Below are 17,696 nucleotides of genomic sequence, written 5' to 3' on the forward strand. Positions count from 1 at the left end.
AATAGTAAACAATAAACATGGAGGACATGGAGTCGTTAGTGTTGCTGGTCTTGGTGCTGTGGCTTGTTGTCACCGACAACGCCAACAGATACTGGCAAGAGCGTATAGATGAGGCGAGGCGCATAAGGCTTCATAATTCTCGTAATTCTCCTTCTTCCGGGTTTACGGTGTTTACAGATCCCAGCGTGCTCGCGGGGCGTGTGTGGGCATGTGAGGACACTCCTCCTCACCAATCAGTGCACAGGGGAGTGTCTGCTCACGCCCCCAGCCTCACTCGGCACGGCTTGGCTCGCTTCAGCCCTACTCCAAAACGGTGCGAGTTTTAGGGGCTAAGCAGGGCTGAAGCGAGCGGAGTCGTGCTGGTTTTTGGTAGTCGAAACGCGAGCCGTGTCGGGCTGAAGCGAGCTGAAGTGAGCTGAAAAAGGGTAGTGGAAAAGGGCCATAAGATTTCAGAGCTATCTGCTTGTTGTCTCTGTGGCCCCAAAATGTTGAAGGCACCCGTTTAAAAAAAAAAAAAAATAATAATGTTGGCATAGCAACAGGTGATGGATGGCGCAGTAACATATTTAACCAGCAGATGTGTGGATGTGGCAGATTTTTTTTTTCTTTCCTCGGGGGGGATGTAGTCAAGGCGGGGGGCAGCTGTTGTCAAGGTGGCCGCCCTGACTATAAAGCGCTGCGGGAAACCCTGCATGAAAAATGGCTCGCGAACCTTCCACCGTGTCTGAAAGGAATTGGAGTCCACACGCTCGCGTTAAAGATACGTACACTTATGGATCTAAAATCAAAACTTGTAACGTTAAACCAGTTTTCTTACGTTTTGGACGTCGTAAAACAAACCGTTGATGAAACTAGTTTGTAGGTCGGATCAATTGGGACTAGATTAACTTTTTTTTTTTTCCAGGTTGTCCAGGCAATTTGTATTTTCAATTCATAAGTCTGAGCTACATTCGAAATGTCTTGAAATAAAATGTAAGTAATCGTTGCAGAAATGCCGACAGCAGCTCCAACTCGAACCCCATCCTACACTTCAGCTTGCGTTTGGCTCACCCTCGCAAAAATAAGACGGTTATCGTCCTTCAGAACAGAAGTCTGCTTCCAACATCATGAACCCAGCCACAAACGAAAAAGTTATCGGCTTCAAAGCTTTCGTTTGATTCTTCGTGTAAAACTTCGTAATGTTTGGATGACCAGATAATCGGAAATATTTGGAAAGTTGTTGAAATCGCTTGAAAAGTCTTGACTTTTTTTTTAAGCTGTAGAGCTCCAATCCATCGCATAAATATATACTTTTTCTTTTGCAAGGCAAGTTTATTTCTATAGTGCATTTCATACACAGTGGCAGTTCGATGTGCTTTACAGAGGTAAAGGCAAAACAATAGAAAATAAAATTACATAAAATAAAGGGGGAAGAAGAGAGAAAAAAATAAGAATTAAACAATAGTAGAAATAAAATAATAAAATGAAGTAAAAGTTCAGTAAAAAAACAGCAGAATAAAATAGAATAAAAGTTAAGTAAAGTTTAAAACGTAAAGAAGATGACGTTTATCAGAGGTTGCCCAAGGAAATGATGGAAGGGTTGCATCAAGGAAGACCTGAAGGCATTTGGGTTCGACTTGACCTCATGGCACAACCTCACCACAGACAGGGATGCCTGGCCTAACCAGACGAAAAGAGACTGTGTCCACGCTGAGGAACAGCTTGATCTTAGATCTCAAAGGTGCCGTCAAAGACGTCAACTGAGAGACTCCGCTCGTCATTTGTGACGCGGACCAGAGAGAGAGAGAGAGAGATGGGGGCCATCCTCCACAGGAGCGATGGGATGAGACTCCAGCTAGAAGTAGGGCATCAGGATGGATCAGGCAGGTCCGAGGAGCAGGAGAGGTTCAGCATCTTGCTGGTGTCTCAGGATTGACAAGTAACTCGACAGAGAGAGAGAGAGAGAAACACAGGTTGTTAGATTTATCCAGTGTCAATTAATGAGTAAGAAGAGTATACATTTTGCGCTGAGTGCAGGGTCTCTGGCAAAACTAACTATGACAGCATAGCTAAAAGGGGAGAGCCAGAAGGTAACACAGTCATGAGGGAGCCCCGGGACATAAAGCAGCAGCCACTACACCGTCAACAAACCCTAGTGAATGAGGCCCACTTTACACGGGGACGGTCTGAAACAAAAACGCAAAAGTCCGTTTTCGTTCTCACTTTTTTCCGCGTCTACACGACCGTTTTCAAGGAGGAAATCTGCGTCTATACGGTGACGCATAAATGTGTGGAATTCAATTGGATGTGCATGCCAGGCGGCTAGGTGGTGCTGTGAAAGACCTCCGCTATGTCTGCACGCATGCGCAACGTCTTCCGTCTTGTCTGATCTGCGCATCTGCGCCGCGAAAACTTTGACTACTCTGGCTATGGTAAGTAAGAAAGTAAGTAAAAAAGTAAGAGCGTACTATACCCGCCTCTGTTCATTAACGGTATATGTGCAGATTCGCTATAGATGTTCGAAGGACTCCTGGACGTTTATTAAAGCTGCCAGAGCAGCTTGAAGGTCCGTTGGATCGATGTAATCAGACATGCTCTTACTTTTTTACTTACTTTCTTACTTCCCGGGCTGGCATGTACAGTATATGACATATGTATGACGTAAACGCGTACCCGACGTGAGCAGATCCGAGCAGAGTTTGGCGTATTGGGTAGTTTAGACGGATATGCAACGGGGGCTGTTTTTAACTTATCCACTCTGGAAGGCGTTTTCAATTTTTTCCGTTTTTCAGCCTCGGAAACGCCGTCCCTGTGTAGACGAAAGGCACTTCCGATAAAATATTTAGTCGTTTTTACCCGACAGCATCCTTGTGTAAACGGGCCCTGAGTGAGAGTGGGAGGGTGACAACATCCAAGGCAAGGCAAGTTTATTTCTATAGCGCATTTCATACACAGTGTCAGTTCAATGTGCTTTACAGAGGTAAAGGCAAAACAGTAAACAATAGAAAATAAAATTACATAAAATAAAGGGGGAAGAAGAGAGAAAAATAAAAATAATATAAGAATTAAACAATAGTAGAAATAAAATAATAAAATGAAGTAAAAGTTCAGTAAAAACAGCAGAATAAAATAGAATAAAAGTTAAGTAAAGTTTAAGACATGTAAAGATGATGATATTTATCAGTTAGCAGAAAGCATCTGAGAACAGCCTGGTCTTTAGTCTAAATTTGAAGCTGCCAACAGCAGGAGCATTTTTAATGTCCTCTGGCAGTTGGTTCCATAGCTGTACTGCATAGTAGCTAAAAGCTGCTTCACCACACTTTGTTTTAACAACTGGTTTTACCAGTAAATTTTTCTGTTGCGATCTGGTAGATCTGATTGGGTTAGGCCGCTGCAACATATCCGAGAGGTAATTGGGCCCTGTACCATTTAGAGATTTGTACACCAGCAGCAATGCTTTAAAGTCAATTCTGTAGCTTACTGGAAGCCAGTGAAGGGACCTTAGAATTGGAGTAATGTGCTCTGTTCTTTTTGTTCGTGTGAGAACCCTCGCCGCTGCATTTTGAACCAGCTGAAGTCGTTTGATGGTCTTTTTTGGCAGGCCTGTGAAAAGGCCATTGCAGTAATCAACCCTACTAGAGATGAAGGCATGTATTAGTTTTTCCAGATCATTTTTTGACACAAGTCCTCTTAGTTTGGAAATGTTTTTTAGGTGATAAAATGCCGTTTTAGTGATTGCTTTCATGTGACTGTCAAAGTTTAGCTCGCTGTCAATGAAAACACCAAGATTTTTAACCATTTCTTTTGTTTTAATCCCCTTTGTGTCAAGAATAGTGGTAATCCTGAGTCTTTCATCTTTTTTCCCAAACAGAATTACTTCTGTTTTATCTGTGTTCAGCTGGAGAAAATTTCGTGACATCCAGTTGTTGATTTGGTCGATACACTGGTAGAGACATTCAAGGGGGGCATAATCATTAGGTGATGGAGCAAAATAAATGTGGGTGTCATCTGCATAGCAGTGATACAAAATTGAGTTGTTCTTGATAATTTGTCCAAGTGGGAGCATATAAAGGTTGAATAGTAATGGTCCAAGGATCGACCCCTGGGGGACACCACAGGTCAAGGACATTGATGTTGAGGTAAGCTTCTATCTTTTAAGTATGATTTTAACCAATTGATAACTTTACCAGTCAACCCAACCCAGTGTTCAAGTCGATATAGCAGTATGTTGTGATCAACAGTATCAAAAGCTGCACTGAGGTCCAGTAACACCAGGACCGATGTTTTGCCTGCATCAGTATTAAGACGTATGTCATTTATAACTTTAATCAGCGCTGTTTCAGTGCTGTGATTGGCACGAAATCCTGACTGAAAGTTATCAAAACGGCTGTTTGATATCAAGGCAGTTAATTGATTGAAGACAATTTTTTTTCAAGGATTTTCCCGATGAATGGTAGATTTGATATTGGCCTGTAGTTGTTCAATACTGAAGCATCCAGATTATTCTTTTTAAGTAGGGGCTTTACAACGGCTTTTTTCAGGGACGCAGGAAAAATGCCAGTCTCTAGGGATGTATTTATGATCTGAAGCACATCTGTAATTATGAGGTGATGAACAGACTTAAAGTTGGTGGGCAGAATGCATACATGTCAACCTTTGGTCAATCAAACCTGTATAATCAACCTCCAAAATCCGTATTTCCCTGATAAAATCCGTATAAGATGCAAATTAAAATAATTTACCTAAAATTTGAATGATAATTAACAATGATATATCCCAGTTACTTTTTATTCAATATTAATAACAATAAACCTTCAGAATGGATACAAAGCTCCAGTGTTTGACAAAAACACAAAGTGTCACTCTAATGTTCTGAATTGTACTCCATGACAGCTTTTTTAGCGCTCTGCACCAATACCTCACGAGGCTGCATGTCACAGCAAGTGTCTGTGTTGATCTTGCCGGAGTGCCCATTCAGAATCTTTTCAGTCGCTAGTGAAAATCGCTCAGGTGGAAATACGCTTTTCAAACAAAATGTTACTTCCCGGTTGGCGGGATTCTCGCAATGCGGTGTGCGCATGATCAGAAGTGGAATGAAGTCTCGCTACCACAAGATAACGCGCGATTTCATAAGACTCTTTACTGGCTGTCTGTGGTGTACAGAACGTTTGTAAATGGGCAATTCCATGTAAATGTCAACCTCACCATGCAAAAATAAAGCAACATGTAATACATCAAAACCACTCCCAGAGATCTCACCTAGGCCTGTATTTTACAGATGTGAATAAGTTGAACCAATTTGTCACAAGAATTGTTCCCTTCGCCTTAATGTCAGTCTTTCTTTCTTATAATGTAAACCCCAAGCTAAAATCAACTTTGATCATGTACAATTCTATATTATTGCCACAAGCCACAGAAATGTATGCTAAAATCCACAAAACAGCAAAACAATAGCCATCCTAAATATTATTTAAGAACTTTGATAGTTTTAGCTGATATTTAGAGAGTTTTTCAAAGGGTTATGGTGGTTAAATTGCTGATTTTCTAAACATATGCCATGTCTATTTCAGACGCGTCACATCCATAACGGAATTTCGTCACATCCATAACGCTGACTTTTCCTTCCGAAACTCTGCATGAAATACAAAATATTTTAAACAAAGATTTTTTAATATTCACCTTGGACCCCTCTATCAAATGGATATCTCCATTTCGACATTAGGTTTACAATTTCACAGAGTTTGATAAAAATGTACAGTCACCCAAGAAAAGTGATACTTTTTCTGTCACATCCATAACGCATCTTTTATTGGCGTTTTCTGGCATGCCCTAGATGTACTATGGGAATTGTTCTTGTTCTATCACTTCTCCAGTATGGTACAGCCTTAAAATATGCAACACCTGTTTAAATACTGGGAGACAATAAAACATGCACTGGGTCATTTGTTGCCATTTTGAGTTCAAGTGTCACGTCCATAACGCTGGAATTGCTCAAATGTTATGCACTCTTTTATCATCATGGGAATTGATTATAGCTCTAAATATTGAAGTGTTTTTAAAGAATCCGTATAACTTTATTTGTACGCCCGTATACTACGTTTATTGAATCAAATCCGTATAAAATACGGACATTCCGTATAGGTTGACATGTATGAGAATGTCCGATTCAGATGTTGAGGAACTGAGATTTTGTACATTTTTTTTCAAGAGTCTCGTAATCAATCAAACAAAATTCTGACATTGTGTTGAAATTGTCTGTCTGTGTCACTGGTGATTGCAGCTTTTCAGTTATTTGCAACTGAGATATATTATGAGCAATATTCTGCTGTATTTTATCAATTTTACCTTTGAAGAAGGATGCAAACTCATTGCATTTATTAACTGAGAGAAGTTCAGGTGCTAATTGTGGTGGGGGATTAGTTAGCTTCTCTACTGTTGAAAATAGCACACGGGCATTGTTCATATTCCTGCTGATGATGTTGGAGAAGAAAGACTGTCTTGCTTTACCAATTTCATAATTATATTTACAAAGCATCTGTTAATGGATGTGAAGTTTAGATTTGCGCCATTTTCTTTCAGTCTTCCTACATCAGGGCTGTGAAAAATCCATGGAATTCCGCGAATTTGGCCGCCCGCCAAAAATATAATTTTAGTAAATCATCTAATTTTGCAATAACAAATTGGGGGGAGGGGTTGTTGTCTACCAACCGCTAGTAGTCTCGTACAGCGAGCGTCACCGAGCCGGCGAGTCTGGGAAAGAGCCTACCGCAAATTGTTCTTTCTGTAACGACATTGTAATTTTTTTGGTATCTTTTTTTCTTTTGCGACAATGACAGACCAGTTTACGGCATTTGTGCCATGCTTACAAACCATGGCGCGAATCTTGTGTTCTTTTCGTTTTACCATTGTGCTCTTTAAACACGCTTTCGATATCAACGGTTTTGAAAAGGAGAATTTCGCGGTATGTCCGCGGCACGGAGGGACATCGTTCAGAGGGAGGACAGTGAGACCGACGATGTCAAAAACATTGACAAGGAAAACGGCATCAAAAATCCTTGGAATTGGCGATGGCTGGAGTTTAAAGCCGGTAGTGAATATCTCCATGAGCACATACGGAAGATAAAAGAACCGGGGAAAGCTTACTGCATCTTGTGCCATCAGGATGTGAAGTACGGTTCTGGTGGAAGAACACGTTTGGTTGACCATGTTAAAGGAAAAAAACATGCGGAATTGGTGAAATTGAAGCTGTCGAACTATAGATTATCAGGTAGACCATCTTGTTCACATTTATCAGACTACGTTCAGACTGCACCCTGAAACGACCCATATCCGATTTTTTTGCCCATATGCGACCTGTATCCGATTTGTTATTGACAATCTGAACGACACAGATCCGATTTTTTCACATGCGACCCAGGCCGCTTGGATATGTGGTCCTAAATCCGATGCATATCCGATATTTTCACATGCGACTGCAGTCTGACCGGACAGGTCGCATTCATGCGACCTACACGTCATCAACAAGAGACAAACGTCACTATTCTGCGTTGGCTAATCCCGCCTCTTTGGTGGAAAACAACGTCTGTACAGTTTTCAGAATTTAAATAGACTTTTATAGAATTGATGAAGCTAATGGTGGATTTGGTAGGGACCTGGATGTTGATCTGTTAGCCTGATTAAATAAAACAGTTTCTATAACTGATTTATAACTTAAACCATCCTGTATTACGAGATTATAAGATTGTTCTGGAAATTTCCAGTAATTTGACACCTTCGGTCTCATTAGTCTGCTGCCCACATTAATCAGATTATTGTGTGAGTTCCGCCGCCGCCACAAAAACCACATCGCCAGGTCTCGCCTCATCTCCATCGCAAACTGCACTGGTGTTTCTGCACCTTGAGCCAGCGCTGAGAGAAGTTGCAGAATTCAGCTGGCTATAAACAATCTAAATAAATATTTATAAAAATGTAGAAAAAGTTTATTAATATGACGAAATAAATATGTGCAAATTATTAAGCCTGAATTAAGAGTTTGGTAATACAGCGGCCGTATCCCAAATGACTGCCTACTGAAGCTCGAGTGCACTATATAGAGTTTAAAAATCCATTACTTCCTAGTAACATGTAGTGCACTTATATAGAAATTAGAGAGACATTTAGGAGTCAACCCTCGTTACCAGGCTACACGTTTTCATTTCAGTTCAGAAACAAAAACACACACGAGACCTCACACTTTAACCAGATAATTAAACAAACAAACAAAAATCATTAAACTTGAAGAGTGCGCTTTTTTTTTTGTTTACGTATTACGTAGATGTGCTTATTACGTGTCAATTTGCGCATGCGGGACACTTTTGGGTCGTTTTCCGTTCATATTGGAGATCGCATACAAGTCTCATATAATTGGTAATGTGAACGGCCTAACAAAAAAATCGGATTTCACAACAAATCGGATATGGGTCGTTTCAGGTTGCAGTCTGAACGTAGTGTCATTTATGTAGTTTTAACTTGTGTTATTGTTCATAATGTTCATTGTTATCATGAATATGTAATGAAAGAGAGACCAAAAGAGCAAGGAAAAGCCGTATAGAAAGTCAGAAAGAAAAGAGTAGGCTTTCTAAGCTGAAGAAACTGCTAACAAAGAAAAGGAAATAAATATAAATATTGACTTGTAAATAGTTGTATATAGTTTTTGACTACAATCTGTCTAACATGAACAAGAAAGACATTTTGGGATTGAATCAGTTCAAAAACAAGAACATTAGTGACTATTATTTAATAGTCCGTCTAGAATTTCCCCCCTGGAAAAGACATTATGGGACCCAATGAATTGATACAAGGATATAAGTGAATTTACAATATGAGGTATGTTATTGATATATTTTCATTCTTCAAGTGAACCCTTACCAGTTAGAAGGTAAATCAGTTCAAATTGTATTAATTTCAACATAATAATAACAGTTCAAATTAAATGGCATGGTTGAGAAAATATTTGCTTTCAGGAAATGCTTCAAATCTATCAATATACACAAAATCTGTTCAGCTTCTGGGGCCCTGCGGCCCCCAGACCCACAGCTAAAATTGTTTCCTCGGATTTTGTCATTTCTATTTCACAGTCCTGCTACATTCTCTCTTTAGCAGTTTAACAGCTGGGTATGGAGCACTTGCATGTGACGTCACAGCCGATCCAGATTGTGACAGACGCCATCTTGTCGGTCAAACGCCATATTCCGCCTTCTACTTCTGGTTCTACTTCTGCTTTTACTTCTACCTTTTCTTCTGGAAAACCCTACTTTATACAATTCTACTACAACAGCTGCGGCTACAAGCTCTCCCTACCTGTGCACGTTTTTTATGTTTTTTGTGTGTATTTTTGCGTGTTGTTCATCTGTATGGACTTACTGGACATTGGTTTCCAGCAGAAAATGACGGTTTGTAGCGATTTCCATCGCATGCACAACATTCCGGACGAGATAGCGAGACCAGCGGGGTCTCCGTGGATTGTTATCGGAAGCAAAGCGAAGGAGGCGGCGTCGGGAGAGGAAGCAAAAGCGAGGCTGCAGGCAGAGCCGGCCTGTTGACTAAGCTCAGAAAACAGCCACTCAAACCTCCACTGCCAAGCCTCTACCTCTCCAACACCAGATCCATGTAAACAAAACGGACGATTTGGAATTACAGCTGGAATTATTCTATTCTATTCTATAATCGGCTGGTCAGTGCAGTACTCAATACTTAAGTGACTTACAAAAAAAAAAAAACCTTAAGTGACTTACCCATCCAATGAGGATTCTTGTTTACAAGATGCCACATCTGAGTCGCTGACAAATCCTGAATTTCTGTAAAGATAACTGTCCAGAGATTTATAAGCACGCAGTGCTTCACCACTGAACAGCGAGGGAAAGTTAATGAGGTAATTGTACACGTCCGGGTATTCCGCTGGCAGTTCAACATCCAGTCGTGAAAACTCCGTCCGGTAAGCCATAAGGGTCACTAATCTATAGATCGTTTATTTTAGACATATATCTAGTTATCTGTTCATTAGAAAAATGAGCCGTGTAGTCCGTCGGTTGAAATTGATCCATTCTGTACACGAGTGCAGCAGTATTCAGCGGTGTTTTTGACCGACAAGATGGCGGTTGTGTACTTTCCGGTCACGTGACTGCAAGATCTCTATTGCTTTCATGGTGCTTTCTGCTTGTCATTGACTCTTTTGATTTTGAATGGAGCAATATCATCCATAATTTGGGTCATATTTAAATTAAAAATTTCCAGTAAGTCGTCTACAGAGTCTGACATTTTAGTTGAGATCCGTGAGAGAGCTTGCTCAAAGAGAACACGTGTTGTCGTTTATGACTCTCCTACCCATAGTCGTTGAGCTATTCTGAATGTGAGGAGACATAGAAACATCAGAGAAAACACAGAAATGATCGGATAAGGCCAGGTCAACAACAGTAGTAGGAACAGTAAGACCCTTTGCGATAACAAGGTCAAGGGTATGACCACGAGAGTGGGTCGGGCCCTGTACATGTTGTACTAGGTTGAAGTTGTCAATAAGTGCAAGTAGTTCTCTGGCATACAGTAAGTGTTTTCAGGATTATCTACATGCAAGTTACAGTGGTGCTTGAAAGTTTGTGAACCCTTTAGAATTTTCTATATTTCTGCATAAATATGACCCAAAACATCCTCAGATTTTCACACAAGTCCTAAAAGTAGATAAAGAGAACCCAGTTAAACAAATGAGACAAAAATATTATACTTGGTCATTTATTTACTGAGGAAAATGATCCAATATTACATATCTGTGACTGGCACAAGTATGTGAACCTCTAGGATTAGCAGTTAATTTGAAGGTGAAATTAGAGTCAGGTGTTTTCAATCAATTGGATGACAAATCAGGTGTGAGTGGGCACCCTGTTTTATTTAAAGAACAAGGATCTATCAAAGTCTGATCTTCACAACACATGTTTGTGCAAGTGTATCATGGCACGAACAAAGGAGATTTCTGAGGACCTCAGAAAAAGCGTTGTTGATGCTCATCAGGCTGGAAAAGGTTACAAAACCATCTCTAAAAAGTTTGGACTCCACCAATCCACAGTCAGACAGATTGTGTACAAATGGAGGAAAGTCAAGACCATTGTTACCCTCCCCAGGAGTGGTCGACCAACAAAGATCACTCCAAGAGCAAGGCATGTAATAGTTGGCGAGGTCACAAAGGACCCCAGGGTAACTTCTAAGCAACTGAAGGCCTCTCTCACATTGGCTAATGTTAATGTTCATGAGTCCACCATCAGGAGAACACTGAACAATAATGGTGTGCATGACAGGGTTGCAAGGAGAAAGCCACTGCTCTCCAAAAAACTTGCTGCTTGTCTGCAGTTTGCTAAAGATCGCATGGAAAAGCCAGAAGGCTATTGGAAACATGTTTTGTGGATGGCTGAGCCCAAAATTGAACAATTTGGTTTAAATGAGAAGCGTTAAGTTTGGAGAAAGGAAAACACTGCATTCCAGTATAACAACCTTATCCCATCTGTGAAACATGGTGGTGGTAGTATCGTGTTTTGGGCCTGTTTTGCTGCATCTGGGCCAGGATGGCTTGCCATCATTGATGGAGCAATGAATTCTGATTTATACCAGGGAATTCTAAAGGAAAATGTCAGGACATCTGTCCATGAACTGAATCTCAAGAGAAGGTGGGTCATGCAGCAAGACAACGACCCTAAGCACACAAGTCGTTCTACCAAAGAATGGTTAAAGAAGAATAAAGTTAATGTTTAGGAATGGCCAAGTCAAAGTCCTGACCTTAATCCAGTGGAAATGTTGTGGAAGGACCTGAAGCGAGCAGTTCATGTGAGGAAACACACCAACATCCCAGAGTTGAAGCTGTTCTGTACGGAGGAATGAGCTAAAATTCCTCCAAGCCGGTGTGCAGGACTGATCAACAGACACCGGAAACATTTAGTTGCAGTTATTGCTGCACAAGTGGGTCACACCAGATACTGAAAGCAAAGGTTCACATACTTTTGCCACTCACAGATATGTAATATTGGATCATTTTCCTCAATAAATAAATGACCAAGTACAATATTTTTGTCTCATTTGTTTAACTGGGTTCTCTTTATCTACTTTTAGGACTTGTGTGAAAATCTGAGGATGTTTTATGCCATATTTTTGCAGAAATATAGAAAATTCTAAAGGGTTCACAAACTTTTAAGCACCACTGTAAAATCCCCAGATATAATAAGACAGTCAAACTCTAAGCAAATGACTGACAACAGTTCACCAAACTCTTCCAGAAAAACTTTGGCTGAATGTCTCAGAGGCCTGTAAATAGTTAATAATATGTTAGGAGAGCATGTAACAAGTGCACATAAGTGTTCAAAGGATGTAAAATCACCAAGTGAGGATTGTTTACATTGAAAAGAGGCTTTGAATATATTTGCGATCCCTCCACCTTTCCCATGTCGGGTAGCACTCATGAAATTAAAATTTGGGGGAGCTGCTTCAATAAGGGTGGTAGCACTCTTTGCTTGATCCAGCCATGTTTCAGTTAGAAGCAAAAAACTCAAGATTGTGTTTGCAAATAAGATCATTAATTAAAAATGACTTGTTTGAAAGTGATCTAACGTTCAGAAGAGCTAGCTTTACAGCAATTCCAGCGTTATGGACGTGACACTTGAACTCAAAATGGCAACAAATGACCCAGTGCATGTTTTATTGTCTCCCAGTATTTAAACAGGTGTTGCATATTTTAAGGCTGTACCATACTGGAGAAGTGATAGAACAAGAGCAATCCCCATAGTACATCTAGGGCATGCCAGAAAACGCCAATAAAAGATGCGTTATGGATGTGACAGAAAAAGTATCACTTTTCTTGGGTGACTGTACATTTTTATCAAACTCTGTGAAATTGTAAACCTAATGTCGAAATGGAGATATCCATTTGATAGAGGGGTCCAAGGTGAATATTAAAAAAATCTTTGTTTAAAATATTTTGCATTTCATGCAGAGTTTCGGAAGGAAAAGTCAGCGTTATGGATGTGACGAAATTCCGTTATGGATGTGACGCGTCTGAAACAGACATGGCATATGTTTAGAAAATCAGCAATTTAACCACCATAACCCTTTGAAAAACTCTCTAAATATCAGCTAAAACTATCAAAGTTCTTAAATAATATTTAGGATGGCTATTGTTTTGCTGTTTTGTGGATTTTAGCATACATTTCTGTGGCTTGTGGGAATAATATAGAATTGTACATGATCATAGTTGATTTTAGCTTGGGGTTTACATTATAAGAAAGAAAGACTGACTGTGACATATTAGGTTGGTTACAAATTGGTTCAACTTATTCACATCTGTAAAATACAGGCCTAGGTGAGATCTCTGGGAGTGGTTTTGATGTATTACATGTTGCTTTATTTTTGCATGGTGAGGTTGACATTTACATGGAATTGCCCTTTACAGAAAGTCTAGAAGTAATATCCGCTTGGGCACTCTGATGTTTTGAAACAGGAAGGAGACTAGACTGGTTTACCCCCTGGGTTAAATATGCTCCATGTTTTTTCTATTTCTTATCAACACAGGAATAGAGAATGATATCTCGATATTTTGATATCTCGACTTTGGTTCTAGTCTGTTAACGGTCAGACGGAGAACGTTTTCCACAAGGTGGCGATGGATGCATGCGATGCGTGTGTACTCGGCTTGGACGCCATCTTTGATTGTTGCCCGTTACTTGGAAACCGGAAGTGAACCTGTGTGACTGCGAGGTGATTTGGGTTCGTGTGTGTGTGTGAGAGATTAGAGCTCTGGGGACTGCGAGTGCTGAGGTGCAGGATGGTCACTGTAGTCCGTGGTGGCCATATTTGAATTCTGGGAAGCAGGAAGTGGACCGTTGAGTGCAAGCAGGAGTAGACGTGATTTTGGTCAGAAGGTGAAATTGTATTTCAGCTCTCGCTCTGATACATTGAGCCGTTACTATAGAAACGGTATTCACAGAGGACGGGTTAACGTCAAGTTTTCCGACGTCTCGGGGACCGAGGAGTTACGATGTGGATGTTTTTTTTTTTTTCTGTGTGATCAGCGAGGACACGATCATGCGCGCCATGTGTGTTTTTTTTTTTTTTTTCAGGAGTTCACGTGTGGGACGTCGAAGGCCGTCGGTATTTTGACTTCCTGAGTGCGTACAGCGCCGTAAATCAGGGTCACTGCCACCCGAAAATCATTGCAGCTCTGACCGAACAGGCCTCCAGACTCACGCTGACCTCCAGAGCCTTCTACGGCGACGTGCTGGGAGAATATGAGGAGTACATCACCTCTCTGTTCGGCTACAACAAAGTCCTGCCCATGAACACAGGTCTCTCTCTCTCTCTCTCTCTCACACACACACACACGAGGAAGATGACATAAAATGAGTGTTATGAGGTTCGCTCTGCCATGACGAGCTCCTGCATGTGAAAACACACCACGCAGTAAACACATTTAATCCTGTTCACACACCTGCCCACCTCACTCACTCGTGAGAACCCGTGACACACTGGATTCTCAGATGATTGTGTTGCGTAACGCTGGAGCTGATCCTCGTGTCTTTCTCCCCTGTGCTGAATCACGAAGGTGTCGAAGGCGGAGAGACGGCATGCAAACTGGCACGCAAATGGGCTTACGGCGTTAAAGGTGTTCCGCAGTACCAGGCCAAGATCGTCTTCGCACGTGAGTCAATCTCGCAGTTGTTTTTTCCTGTCTGAACAAAGGCATCATAATCATCAATAAAACACTACAGCCCCTGGCAAAAAGTCTGGAATCGCCAGTCTTGGATGAGCACTCATTCAGACGTTTTATTCTGTAGAACAAGCTCAGATCACAAACATGATGCAATAATAAAGTCATTCCAAAGTGCACCTTCTTGGCCTTCAGAAACACTAAAAGAAACGAAGAAAATACATTGTGATAGTCAGCAAATGTTACTTTTATAGACCAAGCACAGGGAAAAAACTATGGAATCACTCAATTCTGAGGAAAAAAATATGGAATCACTCAATTTTCAGGTAGAAAATAAGGACTCACCCAGTCAATTTCCTTTCCCTAAATTGACACCTGCCTCAGATTAGATCTGCTCGTTAGTCTGCAGTTAGAAACAGCGCAGTTATCACACCTTGGAGGGCTGCTGGACCAAGTGGATTGGCAAGAATCACGGCTCCAACAAGAGAGATGTCTCTTGAAACAAAAGAGAGGATTGTCAAACTTCTTAAAGAAGGTAACTCTTCACGCATGGTTGCCAAAGATGTGGGCTGTTCACAGTCAGCTGTATCTAAGATATGGACAGAGCCTAATCTAGAGCGCGTAATACGCGATAATACGCGTTTTTTATCTGTCTGTCGCACATCGTCTTTTTGGGCGCGAGAGTGATATCGCGTATCTATTCATTTTGTCACGCATTTATAAGTAGAGAGCGTGTAGTCGCGTTTTACTGAATCTTGTGCGTCAGCACCAGCTAGCAAGCACTGCGGTAAATATAGCGTTGTTTACACACCAGTCGGAAAGGACCGAAGTATTCCGAATGGTTTATTTAGCGGAAGACAGTGTATCTCGACCAATCGTGTGAAGTGTTTTAAAAATACCCAGAAGCACATGGCATATCGTTCTGTCTCATCCAAACATAACATTCAGACCCTCCAGGATTTCGCGATTTGCAACATCAACGCAAATTCAACCAATCCCCGCGAATTCAGGGCGGTGTTGCAATTCTATCCAATCACCGCAACTTTCCCGCAAATTTGACCAATCGTTGGCGTCGTCTTGCGGTGACGTCGACAAACTACCTTCCATCTTACTTCCGTGTATACGTTCAAGAGAAGCAGCATGTGCGCAGTGTTGCCAGATTGGGCGGTTTTAAGTGCATTTTGGCGGGTTTTGAACATATTTTGGGCTGGAAAACGTCAGCAGTATCTGGCAACACTGCATGATGTGCGAGTCAGTGTTTATAGGCTTAAATTCTGTTACTGAAAGTGTGTTATGTTTACAGTGAAGGACTGTGTGCACTTTATTATTTTTTTTTTTTACTTAATACAAGAAATTAATGGATGCCAACATTTTTGCCAAAATGGTATTTTATTTTCCATTGTTTCGGCAGCTTCAGCATCATACTGTGAGATTCTGTTCAAATTGTTTTTTTTTTTTTCTTCTATGAAGCCTGAGCCATTTATTTTATTAGTTTATAATTATTGTTTAATTTAGTCTTCAGGAGAGACTGCCTGCACACAGTACTAGTATTAATAGTTTTTTTTCTTACATGAAAGCTGAGGCATTTATATTATATTTTAAGTTAACTTCATGTTGTGCTGTGAGGTTCTCTGCACTTTAACTTTTGAACGAACAGGTGCATTTGGATAAGTAAAGCCTATTTTTCTGCATTTTTGTAGTCCTGGTAATCTTACACATTCTACATGATTGCTAGGTTTTTTTTTTTTTGAGTAATTTGTTTAATTTTTCTTGTTGAAAGTTCAATTTAGTATTATGTTAATGATATTCTAAAAGTAAAGATCAATAGAACTGTTCTGTTTATAGATGTACTCTTGAAAATATCTACCAGTGTATTACTTATTTTTCTGTCCCCACTAACTGGAACAAATGAGGGATATTTTTACCCATGTTAATATTTTCTGTCCCCCGTTTCTACAGCTAGTGAGGGATCTGTCCCCTATTTTCAAATTCCTAGATTAGGCTCTGTATGGACCAAGTACAAACAGCATGGGAAGGTTTTTAAAGCCAAGCGTACTGGTAGACCAAGGAAGACATCAAAGCGTCAAGACAAAAAACTTAAGGCCATATGTCTTGGAAACCGAAAAAGTACAACAAAACAAATGAAGCATAAATGGGAGGAAGCTGGAGTCAATGTACAAGTATGTGACCGAACCGTGAGAAATCGCCTAAAGGAAATGGGATTTTCAACTAGGAAAGCTAAAAGAAAGCCATCATTGACACCTAAACAGAAAAGAACAAGACTACAATGGGCTAAGGAGAAGCAATCATGGACTGTGGATGACTGGATGAAAGTTATCTTCAGTGATGAATCACGAATCTGCATTGGACAAGGTGATGATGCTGGAACTTTTGTTTGGTGCCGTTCCAGTGAGATTTATGAAGAGGACTGCCTGAAGAAAACATCCAGATTTCCACAATCCTTGATGATATGGGGCTGCATGTCAGGCAAAGGCACTGGGGAGACGGCTGTGGTTACTTCTTCAATAAATGCACAGGTTTACATTGACATTTTGGACAGTTTTCTTATCCCTTCAATTGAAAAGATGTTTGGGGATGATGAAATAATTTTCCAAGATGACAATGCATCGTGCCATAGAGCAAAAACTGTGAAAGCATTCCTTGGTGAAAGACACATCCAGTCAATGTCATGGCCTGCAAATAGTCCAGATCTCAACCCAATAGAAAACTTGTGGTGGAAATTGAAAAAAATGGTCCATGACAAGGCTCCGGCCTGCAAAGCTGATCTGGCAACTGCAATCAGAGAGAGTTGGTACCAGATTGATGAAGAATACTGTTTGTCACTCATCAAGTCCATGCTTAACACTACATTCAGACTGCAACCTGAAACGACCCATATCCGATTTGTTGTGAAATCCGATTTTGTTAGGCCGTTCACATTACCAGTTATGAGACTTGTATGCGATCTCCAATATGAACGGAAAACGACCCAAAAGTGTCC

At 40.7% G+C, this 17,696-nt stretch overlaps 1 protein-coding gene across 3 annotated transcripts in view; it reads left to right on the top strand.

Moving 5' to 3' along the window:
- The window catches only part of oat (ornithine aminotransferase), a 118,554-nt gene that overhangs the window by 73,175 nt on the left and 27,683 nt on the right, over window positions 1–17,696 (top strand). For all 3 annotated transcript variants that reach the window (XM_060939213.1, XM_060939215.1, XM_060939214.1), the window contains exons 3-4: window positions 14,109–14,333; window positions 14,591–14,686. In XM_060939213.1, coding sequence (XP_060795196.1) covers window positions 14,109–14,333; window positions 14,591–14,686 — 321 coding nt within the window. The remainder of the gene's footprint in view (window positions 1–14,108; window positions 14,334–14,590; window positions 14,687–17,696) is intronic.

The sequence above is a fragment of the Neoarius graeffei genome, chromosome 14, assembly GCF_027579695.1.
Source record: "Neoarius graeffei isolate fNeoGra1 chromosome 14, fNeoGra1.pri, whole genome shotgun sequence".
NCBI lineage: Eukaryota > Metazoa > Chordata > Actinopteri > Siluriformes > Ariidae > Neoarius > Neoarius graeffei.